At 45.5% G+C, this 16,854-nt stretch overlaps 1 protein-coding gene across 3 annotated transcripts in view; it reads left to right on the top strand.

The window, feature by feature from the left end:
* Nucleotides 1-16,854, top strand: part of SH3BP5 (SH3 domain binding protein 5) — a 61,671-nt gene that overhangs the window by 32,857 nt on the left and 11,960 nt on the right. For all 3 annotated transcript variants that reach the window (XR_014540130.1, XM_083578161.1, XM_083578160.1), the window contains 2 exons: nt 764-892; nt 15,621-15,785. Coding sequence is in view for 2 of the 3 variants with exons in the window: in XM_083578161.1 (XP_083434287.1) it covers nt 764-892; nt 15,621-15,785 (294 nt within the window). In the remaining variant the exon portion in view is untranslated. The remainder of the gene's footprint in view (nt 1-763; nt 893-15,620; nt 15,786-16,854) is intronic.

Below are 16,854 nucleotides of genomic sequence, written 5' to 3'. Positions count from 1 at the left end.
GATTGCTGATCGTTTAAAAACGCTGGTACCATTAATATAAATTCAGCAGTGTAAATATGTTTTGATGGATGTAACAATGGATTACAGAATGGTTTAGTTTATGTAAAATATGCAAGGATGTTGGGTAAGCAAAATGAACCACCGAAAGAGAAGAAGGGAAGCCATTGATTTAAGGTTGTTTAAATGAATATTTTAAAATGTAATTCAGAAAATTTAATTAAAAAATTATATACAAATAAGCCTAGATTGCATTCCATTGAAGGTGACACAATCAAGTTACAATGGAGATATATATATATGTCACTAATAGTCCCCAAACAAATATTACAAATATGGTCACAGCTGAAAGGACATTATCAGTTAGTGCTAAGGGGGAAAAGGGCCCCAGAATCGCTCCGAAATTTCTAAAAGTTGAAAAAAATCACCCTGCAAAAAGCATTTGTTTCTTTTGAGGAGTACAGAAATTCATGTCCGATTTTTTTTTTTAACATGAGAGGGTTTTGACCTCTGTTCAAATCTAGTTGGCATTGCCGGAAAAAGTTGGTAGATATTATATACACATATTGGACATTTATCTAAGGCTTTCACTGTCACAGTGATCTTTATTTACTCTCCAGAAATTTGAACAGCACACGTTTTCTTATTTACTCCAACAGCCGTGATCCTCAAAGTTCCTCCGTGTTGTTCAGGATGGGCAGGCTTAGTGAATTACAACTACGAGAATCGTCTCCTGACACCTTTTTGCTTCTCTTCGCTGTTGCAGGATGCGCGCCAGAAATTCCGCTCCGTCCTGGTTGAGGCTACAATAAAACTCGATGAGCTAGTGAAGAAGATTGGGAAAGCTGTTGAAGACTCGAAACCCTACTGGGAAGCTCGGAGGGTTGCCAGGCAGGTAAGCCGAAAAGCCTTCGCTATTCAGTGGGGAGGGTGTGACTCTAGCCGCACAGAGTACACTTTAGCCTGCTTTGGAGCATGGTTGACAGCTTCATATAGTGCAATTGTTCATATACTGCAATTGTTCTGCGCTGGCTTTGGTCTTGGCTTGTATTAAGGGCGTGATCTTGGCTTATTCTCTTGGTTTGCGGAGCCAGAATTCCCTGGTTTGGACAGAATGAAGAACGGGTTGCATACAAGCCAGGAACTTAGAGCCAAAGTTCTAATGCTCGTTCCTAGCTTTATAAACCATAGTGAATGATCATCCACATCTGCCCGCCAAGAGTACAGTGGTACCTTGGTTCTCAAATGGCTTGGCTCCCGAACGCCGCAAACCCAGAAGTGAGTGTTCCGGTTTGTGAACGTTTTCTGGAAGCCACACGTCCGACATGGCTTCCGTTTGAGTGCAGGAAGCTCCTGTAGCCAATCGGAAGCCGCGCCTTCATTTTCGAATGGTTTCAGGAGTCGAATGGACTCCTGGAACGGATTAAGTTTGAGAACCAAGGTACCACTGTACTTCAATAAAACCAGTGCTTTTTTCTTTTAAAAAATGTTTAGGGATACTCTCATTTTGACTCAAGAAAATCACAATTTTATTGTTAATAAATACAGTAAATGGACTAAAGTACAAAGATTCACAAAATGTTTAGGGGTATGGTTTTCGAACGGTTTCGGGAGTCGGAACAGACTCCCAGAACAGATTAAGTTCGAGAACCAAGGTACCACTGCACAAAGATGCTGTTTATATTGTTCGATGTGTAAGCATTTGACGAATGTCATTGTGGATGTTTCAACTGTGCGTAATAGTCGCGGGACTGATGACACCGTTTTTCTCCTTCTGTACCCTCTCCGGCTGCTTGCAAATATCACCCACGCGCAAGTAAACTCTGAAAGGACTTGCTCTGTTCTCTTTCCCCATCCCCACTAATAATAACTATCTGTCAGATCCTTCAAAAAACCTGCGTTCCTGTGATTCCCAGCAATTGCGTCAGAGCACAACTAATTACTGGTCTTGGGATTTCCATCTCTTTGTTCTGATTTTTAAAATCCCGGATGCTCAGAAGCCCGAATTGCAAATCGATTTTAAAAAGCACGTGGGTGTGTTGTAATTTGAAGACGTTTGGGCGTTGCTTACTCACGGGCTTTTGGGGTTGTTATGGAAACTGGTGGCAAGCTAAAATATGGAGGAGTTTCTCTCTTGCACCTTCTCTTTCTGTGGTTTTGAACCAAAAAGGAGAACAAAAAATTCTGGTGGCATTGCTTTAAAGTGACTGTTTGTGGCTTAGGGTGTGAAGACAGTTGTGACTGGACATGGCTGTGTGGCTGCTTTGTGATCATCATATTGTGACACGCTGACTGTTTTTAAATATCATAATAGTGACTGAGATGGCTTTCTTTTCTTCCCATACCCCCCTTGGTCCAGTTTTGATTTTATGACCAGGCTAGACTCAATGGTGCATTGAATGGAACAATGATATTCAATGGTGCAATTGTAGTTAATGCCCTCGGTTCGTTCTCCTGTAATGATTAGGGAAAAAGCACTCCATTCTCAGGCCTTTCACTTTTGTGAGACATGGGGCCAGCTCTCATGACCCCACATTCTGGAGTTATTTGCAATGTGTGCTCATTTCTCTTAGGAGCAGGGAGCGATGAAGCAGTCGGGTGGCTGCGTCACAATGGAATCTAAGCCTTGATTATTACTAATGGGAAGGTGAGTTGGGATCTGGGCTTGTAGTCCGAGACAGGTGGCTCTTTCTATAAACCATTAGCTGGCTTGACAAAACTGAATTGGGTGGGATCTTGTCACCAGCTTATAAATTGCGTTTCATGCTTGTTTGTGGTCCTAGTTTAAAGGATCAGCCTCTGGAAAGTGATTAGGCTCGTTCACAACCCAAACATACTTGTCAGCAATTCTTTTGCTCCGATCATGTTTGTAGCTTACTCTGGAGCACTGTTTGGGCAGAGTGCAGCTTGCAAAAAAAAGGGGGGGTGAGACTAGATGTCCCTTGGGGGTCCCTTCCAACTCTACAATTCAATGAAAAAGGCTTGTGTGGCTAAAGTAGAATGATGAGCTGCTGCAAAAAAAGGTAAAGGTGTAGGATCCTGGATGGTTAAGTCCAGTCAAAGGCGACTATGGGGTTGCGGCGCTCATCTTGCTTTCAGGCCGAGGAAGCGCCGTTTGTCCCCAGACAGCTTTCCGGGTCATGTGGCCAGCAGGACAAAACTGCTTCTGGCACAAGAGAACATGGTGACGGAAACCAGAGCGCCTGGAAACGCCATTTACCTTCCCGCCACAGCAGTACCTATTTATCTACTTGCACTGGTGTGCTTTTGAACTTCTAGGTTGGCAAGAGCTGAGACAGAGCAACGGGAGCTCACCCCGTTGCGAGGATTTGAACCGCCAACCTTTTGATTGGCAAGCCCAAGAGGCTCATTGTTTAGACCACAGCACATTGTCCCACCCCCCCTCTCTCCCACACACACCCGTAGTAAACCCAGCCTGTGTTGGCTATCCCTTTGCTAATTCCGAAGCTGCTCCTTGACTTCATTGCAATTTTCGGATGTTATGTGACTGCGTGGAGAAGGGTGTGGAGCGGAATTGCACACAATTCAAATTACAGTGGTACCTCGGGTTACATACGCTTCAGGTCACAGACGCTTCAGGTTACAGACTCTGCTAACCCAGAAATAGTACATCGGGTTAAGAACTTTGCTTCAGGATGAGAACAGAAATTATGCTCCGGCGGTGCGGCAGCAGCAAGAGGCCCCATTAGCTAAAGTGGTGCTTCAGGTTAAGAACAGTTTCAGGTTAAGAACGGACCTCCGGAACGAATTAAGTACGTAACCAGAGGTACCACTGTACAAGAAAGGCGATTCTGACTAGACATCAGGAAGAACTTTCTGATAGCAAGAGTTGTTTGACAGTGGAACAGTCTCCCTCAGGAGGTTGTGGGTTCTCTTGCTTTAAGGTTTCTAAGCAGAGGTTAGATGACCATCTGTCATGGATGCTTTACCTGAGATTCCAGCTTTCCAGGGGATTGGGGTATACGGTCCTTGGGCAATTCTATGATGTAGTGTTGAAATTCTAAGTGTAGAAATTGAAATTGTTCCATGATTCTACACCCAACCTTCGTGTGTTCATAATAAGCCCCCACGCATATATAACTGAACACAACAGAACATCTGTTGAGTGTCCTGAAAAACCAGAAATTCTGATTACATTCAAAAGTGATTCCAGCTCTGATTTTAAAAATATTCTTAACAAAAAGAATCCACGTGTTAAAAGCAGATCCGGTCTAAAGTTACATCCATACCATGCATTTAAAGCAGGTGGGTCCCCGCAAACAATCCTGGGAACTGTAGTGTGTTAAGAGTGCTGGGAATGGTAGGTTTGCAAGAGGTAAATTATAGTTCCCAGGATTCCTTTGGAGGAAGTCATTCGCTTTAAACATATGGTGTGAATGTGTCCCAAGTCAGTCGATCGTTTGAATCACCAGTGCCATCTTCAGAGTCATTAAAATTTCACTTTTTGGTTTTTTGGAAGTTGCGGTAAACTACGCGACTGTACAGATTTGCCCCGTCTTGCAAAAACGCTTCTTGGCAAGAGCTGCGAGGAAGGATGAGTTCTGAGAACAAAAATCCTATGTCTGTGAAAATGGGGCAGAGTTGGATTCATGTTTGGCCGGCCGCCACGGAGTCGGTGACAAGCGAAAGAGCTGGCGTAGTTCAGCACAAGAACTGGCTGACCTCTTCTGCTGACGCAGTCGTGCTTGGTAATCGTCGGTAACTCGAGGAAGTTTCTTTCTTTGTCCAGAAGAGAGAACCTTAGAGACTGAAAATATTTCTGTGTTTCTATAGGAAGATCAAAATCCACTGGAAGGCGGCGTAGCAAAGCGGCTCTGCTGTGAAGTGCATATAATTGTTGAAAATGTTCTATTATTATTATTATTATTATTATTATTATTATTATTATTATTATTTTATTGAGTTTATATACCGCCCTATATCCGGAGATCTCAGGGCAGTTCATAGCAAAGATCACAACATATATAATCAGGATGAAAACAACAATAACACCCCCCTGAAAAGAGCCACATTTTAAAAGGACATAGGATGTCAACCAAATCAACCAAAGGCCTGGTTAAAAAGGAACATTTTTGCCTGGCGCCTAAAGGTGTGTAATGCAGGCACCAGGCGAACTTCCCTGGGGAGAGCATTCCACAGACGGGGAGCCACTGCAGAAAAGGCCCGTTTTCGTGTTGCCACCCTCTGCACCTCTTGAGGAGGGGGCACACGAAGGAGGGCCTCAGAAGATGATCTCAGGGTCTGGGTAGGTTCATATGGAAAGAGGCGGTCCTTGAGGTGCTGTGGTCCTGAGCCCTTTAAGGCTTTATACTTCAAAACCAGCACTTTGAATTGGGCCCGGAAACTAATTGGTAGCCAGTGCAGTCAGACCAGGATCGGTGTAACATGCTCAATCCGTATTGCTCCACTGAGTAACCTGGCCACTGAATTCTGCACTAGCTGAAGTTTCCACACCGTCTTCAGAGGCAGCCCTCCGTATAACGCATTGCAGTAATCTAACCTTGAGGTTACCAGAGCATAGACAACAGCAGTTAGGCTATCCCTGTCCAGATAGGGGCGTAGCTGGGCCACCAGCTGAAGCTGATGGAAGGCACTCTGGGCCACTGAGGCCACCTGAGCCTTGAGTGACAGCAAAGGATCCAGGAGTACCCTCAAGCTACGAACCTGCTCCTTCAGAGAAAGTGTAGCCCCATCAAGAGCAGGCAATCTCTTACCCATCCCGTCTAGGGAACCACCCACTAACAGCGCCTCATTCTTACCTGGATTGAGCTTCAGTTTGTTGGCTCTCATCCAGTCCATTACTGAGGCAAGACACTATAAATGCAGCTTCTCGCATTGTTGCGCACATATATATATATATATATATATATATACACACCCACCCACACCATATTTTTCCGTGTATAAGACGCCTCCACGTATAAGACGACCCCTATTTTTTTTAACCCTAAATTAAGAAATTAAGTTGTTTAGCTTTTTTGGAGAGTGGGGGAGGTCACTTCCACCAATCGCTCACCTGCCTGCCCGCCACTGCCGATCGCTTGCCACAGCTACTGCCGATTGCACACCTCGCCGCAGCCGCCACCACCAGCCCACCCGCCCACTTGCCGCAGCCGCCAATCGCCTGCCCAGTTGCCAGCAGCCCTTGCTGCAGCCACCAATCACCCGCCCAGTCGCCGCTGCCAATCTCCTGCTTGCTGCTGCCATTAATTGCACGTCCCACCCCCCGCATTCACTATCGGTGTATAAGACGACGCCCAATTTTTGCCTATTTTTTTTTAGCAAAAAGCATCGCCTTATACATGGAAAAATATATTGTTAGGGAGGTGTCTCTGCAGCTCTTGCCAATGTGAGAGGCTTGTTTCTTCAGTCTCCTGCTGCTGCTGATTCTAACGTCGGTTGTGATGCAGAGCACCCAGGAAGCTTGCAGTGCCTCCGTCTTGACCCTTTCGCTCCCATGACCCCGTGTGATTTATTAGCCCCTTAGGGCCTGCACTTCATTGCGGCCTTTCACCTCCGAGATCACTTCATTTTCGTTGAGAAACATCATTAAATCTTGGGTGCCCTTTGCTTTCACCATCTTGAGTAAACTGCGGGAGCGTGACATCAAGCTTGCACAACAGAGCTTGCTTTGATACTGGGTATCTGCTCCAACGGGACATTGTGATGATTCAGTAATATACACTTATATATAATGAAAAAGGAACAGAAAGTTAGGAGCAAGCTTGTTAGTTTGATTAGTTGGAAAAATTTCAGCTCACGTTGCTTGATGTTGTACGGACATGTGTGATTGCTTATGATCCAAGTGAATATTCTGAGCGAACGCATTGAATTTGGAACTTCCCAAAAACGAGGAGGACTGGCAATGAAAAATGACAGAATATGCAGAGTTAGCGGGTCTAACAAGTAAAATAAAAGAAGATCAAGTATATAAAGAGGAATGGATTTTTGTGTGTGGAGTATTTGGAAATCAACTGTAAACATGTGAAAACGTTAGTAGGATTGAGGTAAATTCAACAGCATAACACATAACAAAGGAATAATGGAGTTAAATGGCTATATGACAGTATGCGGGATGGGAGGGAAGGAACCAGGGAAGGGGAAGAAGGGAAGTCGTGCATGATTGGTTTATTTTAAAGCAAGATATGAATGAGGAAGTGTTTATTTTAATGTGAATGTGGTTTTGAAAAATGTAACACTGAAAAATATTATATATATATATATATATATATATATATATATATATATATATATATGAATGAATTTGGAGCTTCATACGGGAGGCAACACGAAGCATTGTCCCCTAGTCTCCACAGTTAGAAAGTGGTTTAATTTCCCTTCCAACTCTACAATGCCATGATTTGTTGTTTGCTGTTCAAGTTGTGAATAAGAAGTGAGGTTCCAGGGAACCAGGCAGAGGGCCTTCTCGGTAGTGGCACCAACCCTGCGGAACACCCTCCCATCAGATGTCAAGGAGATAAATAACTACACAACCTTTAGATGACATCTGAAGGCAGCCCTGGAGTTTTTAATGTTTTATTATGTTTTTGTATATGCTGGAAGCTGCCCAGAGTGGCTGGGGCAACCTAGTCGGATGGGTGGGGTATTATTATTATTAATTATTATTATTATTATTAGCCCATTTAGCTCAGTATTGTCTAAACAAAGGCTAGTGATTGTTAGAAGGGCCATTTGTCAACCTTTATTTGACCAGAATCAAAATAGTCTAGAAAAAGCTTTGTGCTTAACTCTGAGCTTCACAAATCCAGTTAAAATTTTGCCCTTTCTGATTTTAAGTTGGTTTCTGCTAATCAGTTAACTAAAACTAGTTGATTGATCTATGGCCTAAAGCGCTGATTAAAAGCAAACTTGGAGAGGCCAGGGCTTGAACCTGGGACCTTGCGCATGGAAGGCATGTGCTCTACCACTGAGCCACAGCTAATAAAGTTCTAGATAGATTTTACATGGAAGTATAGGCTGGATGTTGCTTGGAGGCCAGAACTGATGCAGGCATGAGACGTCTGACAAAACCAGGTCCTTTGGCTTGTTTTTGAAACCATATCCGCCTGGGGAGACTGTTTGGGTGACTGGGTTTAATTGGATTTATGCACAGTGTTGAATTCTAGGAAGAATGGAAGCATGACCTGCTTTTAAAAAGCTGCTGGAGGAAGCCAAATGATTTCCTGTCCCCCAAACTCTGGAATTTAGCAACCAGAGAAGTGGTGTTGCTTTTCTAAGGCAGGATGTTGTCTTGGTTTGGTCAAGGAAATATTTCACACCAGCCATTGGAGTGATTTGTAGAGTTGCCAAAGCACGAATTCGCTCATTAGGTTTTCCCCTGTGCAGCCGGGTATGATTTTTAATTTTTTTATTTCAGCCTCTGACAGGTTTGCTGTTGTGGGCTGTGAGCTGTTCTGCATAAGCCGCTCGCTGCTAGAGATGCAAATGATCACACTGTTGCTCTCTGGCTGTTAAAGAAACCACACTGCCCTTAGCAGGCTTTTGCCCAGCCCTAAACAGGTTAAGGGACACGGGTGGTGCTGTGGGTTAAACCACAGAGCCTAGGACTTGCCGATCAGAAGGTCGGCGGTTCGAATCCCCACGACGGGGTGAGCTCCCGTTGCTCGGTCCCTGCTCCTGCCAACCTAGCAGTTCGAAAGCACGTCAAAGTGCAAGTAGATAAATAGGAACCACTCTGGCTCCCTCGGCCAATAAAGCGAGATGAGCGCCGCAACCCCAGAGTCGGTCACTGGCGCGGGGTCCAATCGCAAGCCCACGGCGAGCTCTGGTTGCCAGGTTGGCAACTGACGTTTCCATCTGGCTAGCCCCTCCAGCTTCCTTAAGCAGCTAAGCAGAAGAGCTGTATCTGGAAGTAGTAATTAATAATAATAATAATAATAACAACAACAACAACAACAATTTTTTTAAAAAAACTTTTATTTGTATCCCGCCCTCCCCGGCCGAGACCAGGCTCAGGGTGGCTAACATCAAATATAAACACTGATACAAAATCAAACAATAATTAAACCACCTCTTAAAAACAAGTCAGGATAAAATTTGAATGTCAGGTGTATCATGTGTTCTTTATATTCTGTTGGAAGCCGCCCAGAGTGAGCGGGGCAACCCAGTCAGATGGGCAGGATGTTGATGACTGTTTTATAATGATGATGATGAGATCACAGCTTTATGTGGATCACCACAAAAAACAACAACAGATAGGGGCAGGGACCCTTGCTTACTGTGCTCTAGAGGAGTGTTTCCCAACTGGGCCCCCCCGGGCTATTCCAAGGGGGCCACAGGTGAAAATCGTGTAAATGAGGGGGCCACAGCACAAGGCTAGGGGGCCACAGAGCGAAGTGAGAAGTGAAGAAAAGAATCTTTAAAATAAAATTAAAATCCCGAGTGGCTGGCTATCTGCTTGGCCAATCAGAAGCAGGCCCACCTGTTGGGAAACACGGCCATAGAGGCTCTTGCGAGATCTTGCAGGGCCGTCAAGAGATCCCACAAGCTCCACGATGGCCCTGATCTTACAAGATCTTGGATGTGGACTGCCTTTATACACAACCATTGCAAATGCAACTGTCACATAAATTGTGATCTCCCTTTACATAATAGCCCCAGAAGCAATGGGTCTTTTGGAAAATGCACTATAATATTATTCATCTCAAAACACTTAAAGCGCTTAAAAAAAAACCTTAAAGCGCTGCCACTCTGTCACAACAGAATAGCGGAAGCCTAACTTGTCCAAACCGAACAGCCACACCAGAGCAGCATTCAAGCTGAAATTGCCCAAGACAGCCTTTCCCACAAACAAGAGTTCATAGGTTACTTATGCAAGCCTTATCACAACTGACAGCAGGCAAAGGCTATCCGCTTTAAAGCCACAAGCTGGGAAGTAATATTTTAAGTTCCAGCAGACAACACAGCGCACATTAATCATTTCTGTGGCAAAAACTCTGCCTTATCAACATGATCCCATCTGCAGAAATAGGCATTTGGACTCTCCCTCGCGCACAAAAAAGAAATATTTTGTTAAATTATCTTTACCGCGCTTTTACCCTCTCAACACACACAGTGCAAAAAAGCAGGAATATGTTATGTCCTTAGCGTTACTGGCAGATGCAGCCCTATCTCGGACACGGGGACGCAGGTGGCGCTGTGGGCTAAACCACAGAGCCTAGGGCTTGCCGATCAGAAGATTGTCGCAAAACGCACCTGGCGCTTGGCTAATTTCGAACACTGGTTCAGTGACACATTTGATACCATAGAGATAAGGTTAAGGCTTTCTGAATTCTGATTTGCTGCCTTGCGGGGGGGGGGGAGGGTTCCTTCTCTTGTCTTCCTTTGGCACTTACCGTATTTTTTCGCTCTATAAGACGCACCCAACCATAAAACGCACCTAGTTTTAGAGGAGGAGAACAAGAAAAAAAATATTCTCTCCCTCTCTGCGCAGCGCCCCTTCAGCAAAGCGGCAGGAGAAGTACACTGATCCCTCTTGCTCTCCTGGCTTCAGCGAAAGCTGCGCAGCCTGCATTCGTTCCATAAGACGCACACACATTTCCCCTTACTTTTTAGGAGGGAAAAAGTGCGTCTTATAGAGCGAGAAATATGGTAGATGTTGAAATAGTTTCTGCGGAAGTGCCACAAAGATTTCTTGGGAAGATGCTGGTTTGACAGTCCTCGATGCCAGCTTTTGGGGATGATGGAAGGAACGCGCTTGCTACTTTTTTGGGTGTGGGGCATGACTTGTGTTTTGCATCCCAGTACAATGAATGAACCGTATCTTGCTTGGACCATAATAGGGAGAGGGAGAGAAAGGCTTCTTATAAAGTCATCCTTTGTTGGGCTGTTGCTTGTGGTCTTTGTGTGCGCGAATAATGGAAGTTCTCTTTGTGATCTCAAGTGATTCCACACACACGGACACACACGCGCCTCCTGGAACTGTTTTAGGATCACATTTCTAGTTGTTTTTCTTTGAGGAAAGGGTGGCAAGAGAAAAGAAAGCAGGTTTCCTCATGTTGGCCACCCACACTAGAATGGCATTGGCTTCAATGTCTTCCGTACAGTTCTGCTGTTAACAGACTTGAAAATGACCTTGATTGTTCTGGGCCAAAGCACAAGCTGTGGGGTCATTTTCAATTTATGAAAATGATTTCAGAAATCATTTTACGCTGTTATCCAGTAGAACTCATGAGTCCTTTGGCTTGTGTTCCAGTCATGCTTGCCCGGGGTCAGACCAGTGTCAGAAATGTGGGTGGAAAAGCTAGGAGCCAAATGGTTTCTGGGACTTGGGTTGTGCGTGCCAAAACAGAATGTCTAGTCACCCCCAGTGGGGCGTTCAGCAACACTTTTTATTTATTATTTTGATAAGCATGAATTAATATGCAATTCACATAAGCGACACATTGCTAACACCACATTTTTAGCAGAAATTGTTAATACATGTTTAATTTGGCGTTTACAATAAAAATATCGGTACTGTACATCAGTTTTCAAGGCGCAGATTACAGCAACAGCCAAGGCGACATTTTTCCACCTTCGCCGCATCAAGCAGTTGGTCCCTTACCTTTCCCGCCCCGACCTGGCCACAGTGATCCATGCGACGGTCTCCTCCAGGCTTGACTACTGTAATTCGCTCTACGCGGGGCTGCCCTTGAAGCTGTCCCAGAAACGCCAGCGGGTGCAGAATGCTGCAGCGAGGCTCCTCACGGGGTCCCTGCCATGAGAGCATATTCACCCAGTGCTTTTCCAGCTGCACTGGCTCCCAGTGGAGTATAGGGTCAGATTTAAGGAGCTGGTTTTGACCTTTAAAGCCCTTCACAGCCTAGGACCTTCGTAGCTACGGGACCGCCTCTCTCGGATGACCTTAAGGTCCATAAATAGCAACACCCTAGAGGTCCCGGGCCCTAAGGAAGTCATATTAGCCTCAACCAGAGCCAGGGCCTTTTCAACACTGGCCCCGGCCTGGAACGCTCTGCCTCATGAGACCAGGGCCCTGCGGGATCTGATTTCTTTCTGCAGGGCCTGTAAGACAGAGTTGTTCCGCCTGGCCTTTGGCTTGGAGTCAATTTGATTCCCTCCCCCTCTTTCTTTTTTCCTTTCTACTCCTGTGATGAGGCTGCATTTTAATGTTTTAATGTTTCAGTGTTGTATTTTAATCTTGTTTTTAAGTTGTATTCATTCAACTTGTTTTTATTATTCTTGTTAGCCTCCCTGAACCTGGCCTTGGCTGTGGAGGGCGGGGTATAAATAAAATTTATTATTATTATTATTTTATTATTAAAACGCTCTACTCTTTATTGTTAAACACCTTAAGATATTGTCTGTCCTGAACATATACTTCAAGGCTTCAAAACACATACATTTCAGTAATCCTTAAGTGTCAGCCAGGCAGGGGAAAATGGCGCCCAAACTTTTTGAGGTGCTCGCAAATGGAGAATCCTTAGGCGCAAAATGCGCCTGGCGCCCTGCTAATTTCGAACCCTGGGTCAGACTCCTGTTTTATTGCTCGGCCCTATGTCTGGTAAAGGTCAGGTGTTTTTTAAATGTGACATTAATACCCCACCTTTCCTTCAAGAAGCTCAAAGATTATATTCTTGATTCTCCACCTCCTGCTCTTATAACATACCAGGTATGTTAGACTGAGACCCTTGAGTGGCCTGAGTTCATTCAGTGAGCTGTGTGGGATTTAGATGCTGGTCTCCTGAGTTCATTCAGCGCTCTAACCACTATGCCACACTCCCTGCCTGTGCCGCTCTTTGTTCCTTGAACAGTAACATTCTCAAGAGATTTCACGAAAAGAAGAAAACTCCTGTTGTAAAGTAGGCCATCAGAACTCAGTGCTGCAGGAAATAAATAGTTCATGCTGTGTGCGCTGGGAGCTTAGCCGGAGCATCTCAAACGACAACATGAAAAAGCACTTAGAAAAGACAACTTTAAATGGTTGTGTCATGTAATATATTTTAAAGACAGAGGTGAAAACAGGACTTTTCAGTACCTGGACAGCTTCTCCTCCTTTGGTGAGCACTCGTAGCCGAGTTAAGATTGTCTTCCATAAACAGGGTTGTAAAAGTGAGTCCGTAAGTGACTGCGGAGGCCAATTCTGGATCCACACATCCTTCCACAGTGGGGACATAGGTTTCCGGGCGGGAGTTGATCACGGGGAGGGTTTGCCAAGCATGTCTTCATCTTAGCATAATTCTCCTGGCGATTGGGCAGGCGATGGGCGGCTGCGGCAAGTGGGCGGCTAGGCTATTGGTGGCAGTGAGCGGGCAGATAATTGGGGGCTCCTGTGCGATTGGCAGTGGCTGTGGCAAGCGATTGGCAGTGGCGGGCAGGCAGGCGGGTGAGCGATTGGTGGAAGTGATCTCTCCCAGCTCCCCCCAAAAGCTAAACAACTTAATTTCGGGTTAAAAGAATAGGGGTCCTTTCACACATGGGGGCATCTTATACACGGAAAAATACGGTAAATTCAAATGACTTGGCTGTTGGCAACCCCATAACTTATAAAGTAGGATAACCAACACTCCGTAGATTGGCAAGCCCCAGCACCTATGACAAACCAGCTCATAAGTGGCATAACCAATGGCTGTTTAAGGATTATACAATGTCATTCCAGACCGGGCTGGTGGGCTGTTTAAATATGTTATGTAGCCAAAGGCATTTGGGAGGGGTAACATACATTTATTCCTTGCAAGCAAGCAGCTGGCAGGGAAGCTTAGGAACGCCAAGGCTGCGTTAAGCTGTTGCAAGCTGGCCTGCTCAGCTGGAGCTCTTTAGCAGTGAATCTGCCTGATATTTTATTTGCTAAATAATGCGCAGCTTTCCTAAATGTTTTCTAATGCCTCCGACTTCTGTCAGCACTTAATGATCTCAGGGTAAAGCGCCGAAAGCCATCCGAATGCAGCAAAGAGGTTTAGAAAAGTATTTGTGAATTTTAACAAGGGGAGGAAAAAGAGGAAAAGGAAAAAGAAATTAAAATGAAGAAAGGAGGAGGGAGAAGAAGAAGAAATTCCTTTCCATCATCATGTACAGATTAGGGCTGAGTTATAAATTGAGACATCGTCAAAAAACAGTTTGAACTCCATATCATGATATTGGTTTCATAATTTTTTAACCTGGCAATATACTGCAAATCATGATGTGTGTGCTATGCAAAATTCATGGTGCAGGAAAAACAGTGAAGCCAGCCAATACCTCTACATAGGTCCATCTTTATTTTAGACATTGCATATAACAGTATATCACAATGTTTAGTTGGTGATATACTGCAAGGTTGAAAATCAGATATTGCCCAGCCCTAAAATACTAAGAAGGGACGCAGGTGGCGCTGTGGTCTAAACCACTGAGCCTCTTAGGCTTGCCGATCAGAAGGTCGGCGGTTCGAATCCCCATGACGGGGTGAGCTCCTGTTGCTCAGTCCCTGCACCTGCCCACCTAGCAGTTTGAAAGCACGTCAGAGTGCAAGTAGATAAATAGGTACCGCTCCAGCGGGAAGGTAAACGGTGTTTCCATGCGCTGCTCTGGTTTTGGTGCTCTGTTGTGCCAGATGACCTGGAAAAACTGTCTGCAGACAGGTAAATCAAATTAGAAGTTGCCCACTAATGGCATTTAAGGATACCATTCATTGGAGGGCAAGCTGAAATCAAAAACAAGATGGGGAACCATTAGGCAAAACTGAAACCTGGCAATTATCCATTTCTTCCCCCACCCCCACCCCCGCCGCACAAACCGGCACACAACTTTGGCACTGGTTTGGAATCAATCAGGCAAAGTTAGGTTTGGGGGGCATTAAGTTGTGACCCCAATTTGATTTGCCAATTACTCAGTTTGGGAGGCAGCACAAAACGCAGGGTTTGCGGCACAAAATGGCTCAAAACTTGCACAAAACTTTGGCATCAGGGTTTTTTTTTGGGGGGCACCTGAAATTTCAGGGTCACAGGTTAATAGAGCTCCAGAAATGAATGTTTCTCTCCATAAGGTTCCATGCGTCGGTGGAGGGTCAAAACCACATTCGATTGTCTTGTTGTTTAGTCGTTTAGTCATGTCCGACTCTTCGTGACCCCATGGACCAGAGCACGCCAGGCACTCCTGTCTTCCACTGCCTCCCGCAGTTTGGTCAAACTCATGCTGGTAGCTTCGAGAACAGTGTCCAACCATCTCGTCCTCTGTCGTCCCCTTCTCCTTGTGCCCTCCATCTTTCCCAACATCAGGGTCTTTTCCAGGGAGTCTTCTCTTCTCATGAGGTGGCCAAAGTATTGGAGCCTCAGCTTCAGGATCTGTCCTTCCAGTGAGCACTCAGGGCTGATTTACTTAAGAATGGAGAGGTTTGATCTTCTTGCAGTCCTTGGGACTCTCAAGAGTCTCCTCCAGCACCATAATTCAAAAGCATCAATTCTTCGGCGATCAGCCTTCTTTACGGTCTAGCTCTCACTTCCATACATCACTACTAGGAAAACCATAGCTTTAACTATACAGACCTTTGTTGGCAAGGTGATGTCTTAACAAAGTCAATAAAAGGATACCGTTTTGTATCTGATCTTCTTTTGTACATGTTGAAATCCATTTGTGCGAAATCCCTGCCTCTCTCTCACACCTTTTAGGCACAGTTGGAAGCTCAGAAAGCAACCCAGGATTTTCAGAGAGCTACGGAGGTCCTCCGAGCTGCGAAAGAGACCATTTCCCTTGCCGAGCAGAGGCTGCTGGAAGATGACAAGCGTCAGTTTGATTCTGCCTGGCAGGAGATGCTCAACCATGCCACTCAGAGGGTAAGATCTGTTGCTGGCATGCCTTGGAAAAGCTGTTCCTTTCCTGTGCCTCTGCTGCCTTGGAGAACGGGGAGCTAAAAATTATTGGATACTTTGGGCAGGCAGATGGAGTTGATCATTGTGCAGAATATTGGGTGGCGTGCATTTTACAGCTGGCTCTTGCAAGCAGGGAAGAAGACACACAAATCATTTGCACTGTTGCATTTTCCAGCTTCTACTACGAAGTGGGATGAGTCTTGCTGTGAGTGTAGGTCAGAACGTTGTGTAGCTAAAGAAACTGCCAACAAAAAAGGAATGGCAAGACAAACTGTTAGAGTATATTGAACTGGCTAGATTAACAGGCAATTAGAGATCACACTAGGGGACTCGGGTGGCGCTGTGGGTTAAACCACAGAGCCTAGGACTTGCCGATCAGAAGGTCGGCAGTTCAAATCCCCGCCACAGGGTGAGCTCCCGTTGTTCGGTCCCTGCTCCTGCCAACCTAGCAGTTCAAAAGCACGCCAAAAGTGCAAGTGCAGGAAGGTAAACGGCGTTTCTGGTTCGCCAGAAGCGGCTTAGTCATGCTGGCCACATGACCCGGAAGCTGTACGCCGGCTCCCTTGGCCAGTAAAGTGAGATGAGCGCCGCAACCCCAGAGTCGGCCACGACTGGACCTAATGGTCAGGGGTCCCTTTACCTTTTAAGTGCCATAACAAGTGCTCAGAAGCAGAACTGTTGTCTCTTTATGACCCTCACCCATTTGTGTTTCCATACTGAAAATTTAGTCAGATGGCGAATAATATGTTCCTAATACTTATACATATTCTCACTCGCTCGCTCATATGTGTAAGGTACCTGCCTATAACCACATTCACATACTAAAGAATTCTTGCTAAGCCTTTACAGCAGGGGTTGGCAACCCAAGGCCTGTGGGCCACAAATGGCCCACGGGGGTCGTTTTACTGGCCCACAAGCCGCCCACCTGGCAAATCCCTGCACGCTGCGCTAAACTGACACAAGGCGGCACGGGGACTCGCCAAGTGGCGCCAGAAATCGTGCATGCGCAGGTGCTGGAAATTGCGTCTGTGAA

Source organism: Podarcis filfolensis, assembly GCF_964270895.1.
Source record: "Podarcis filfolensis genome assembly, chromosome: 12".
Taxonomy (NCBI): Eukaryota; Metazoa; Chordata; class Lepidosauria; order Squamata; family Lacertidae; genus Podarcis; species Podarcis filfolensis.
Note: the sequence above shows the minus strand (reverse complement) of the source record. Positions and strands in the feature narration are given on the sequence as shown.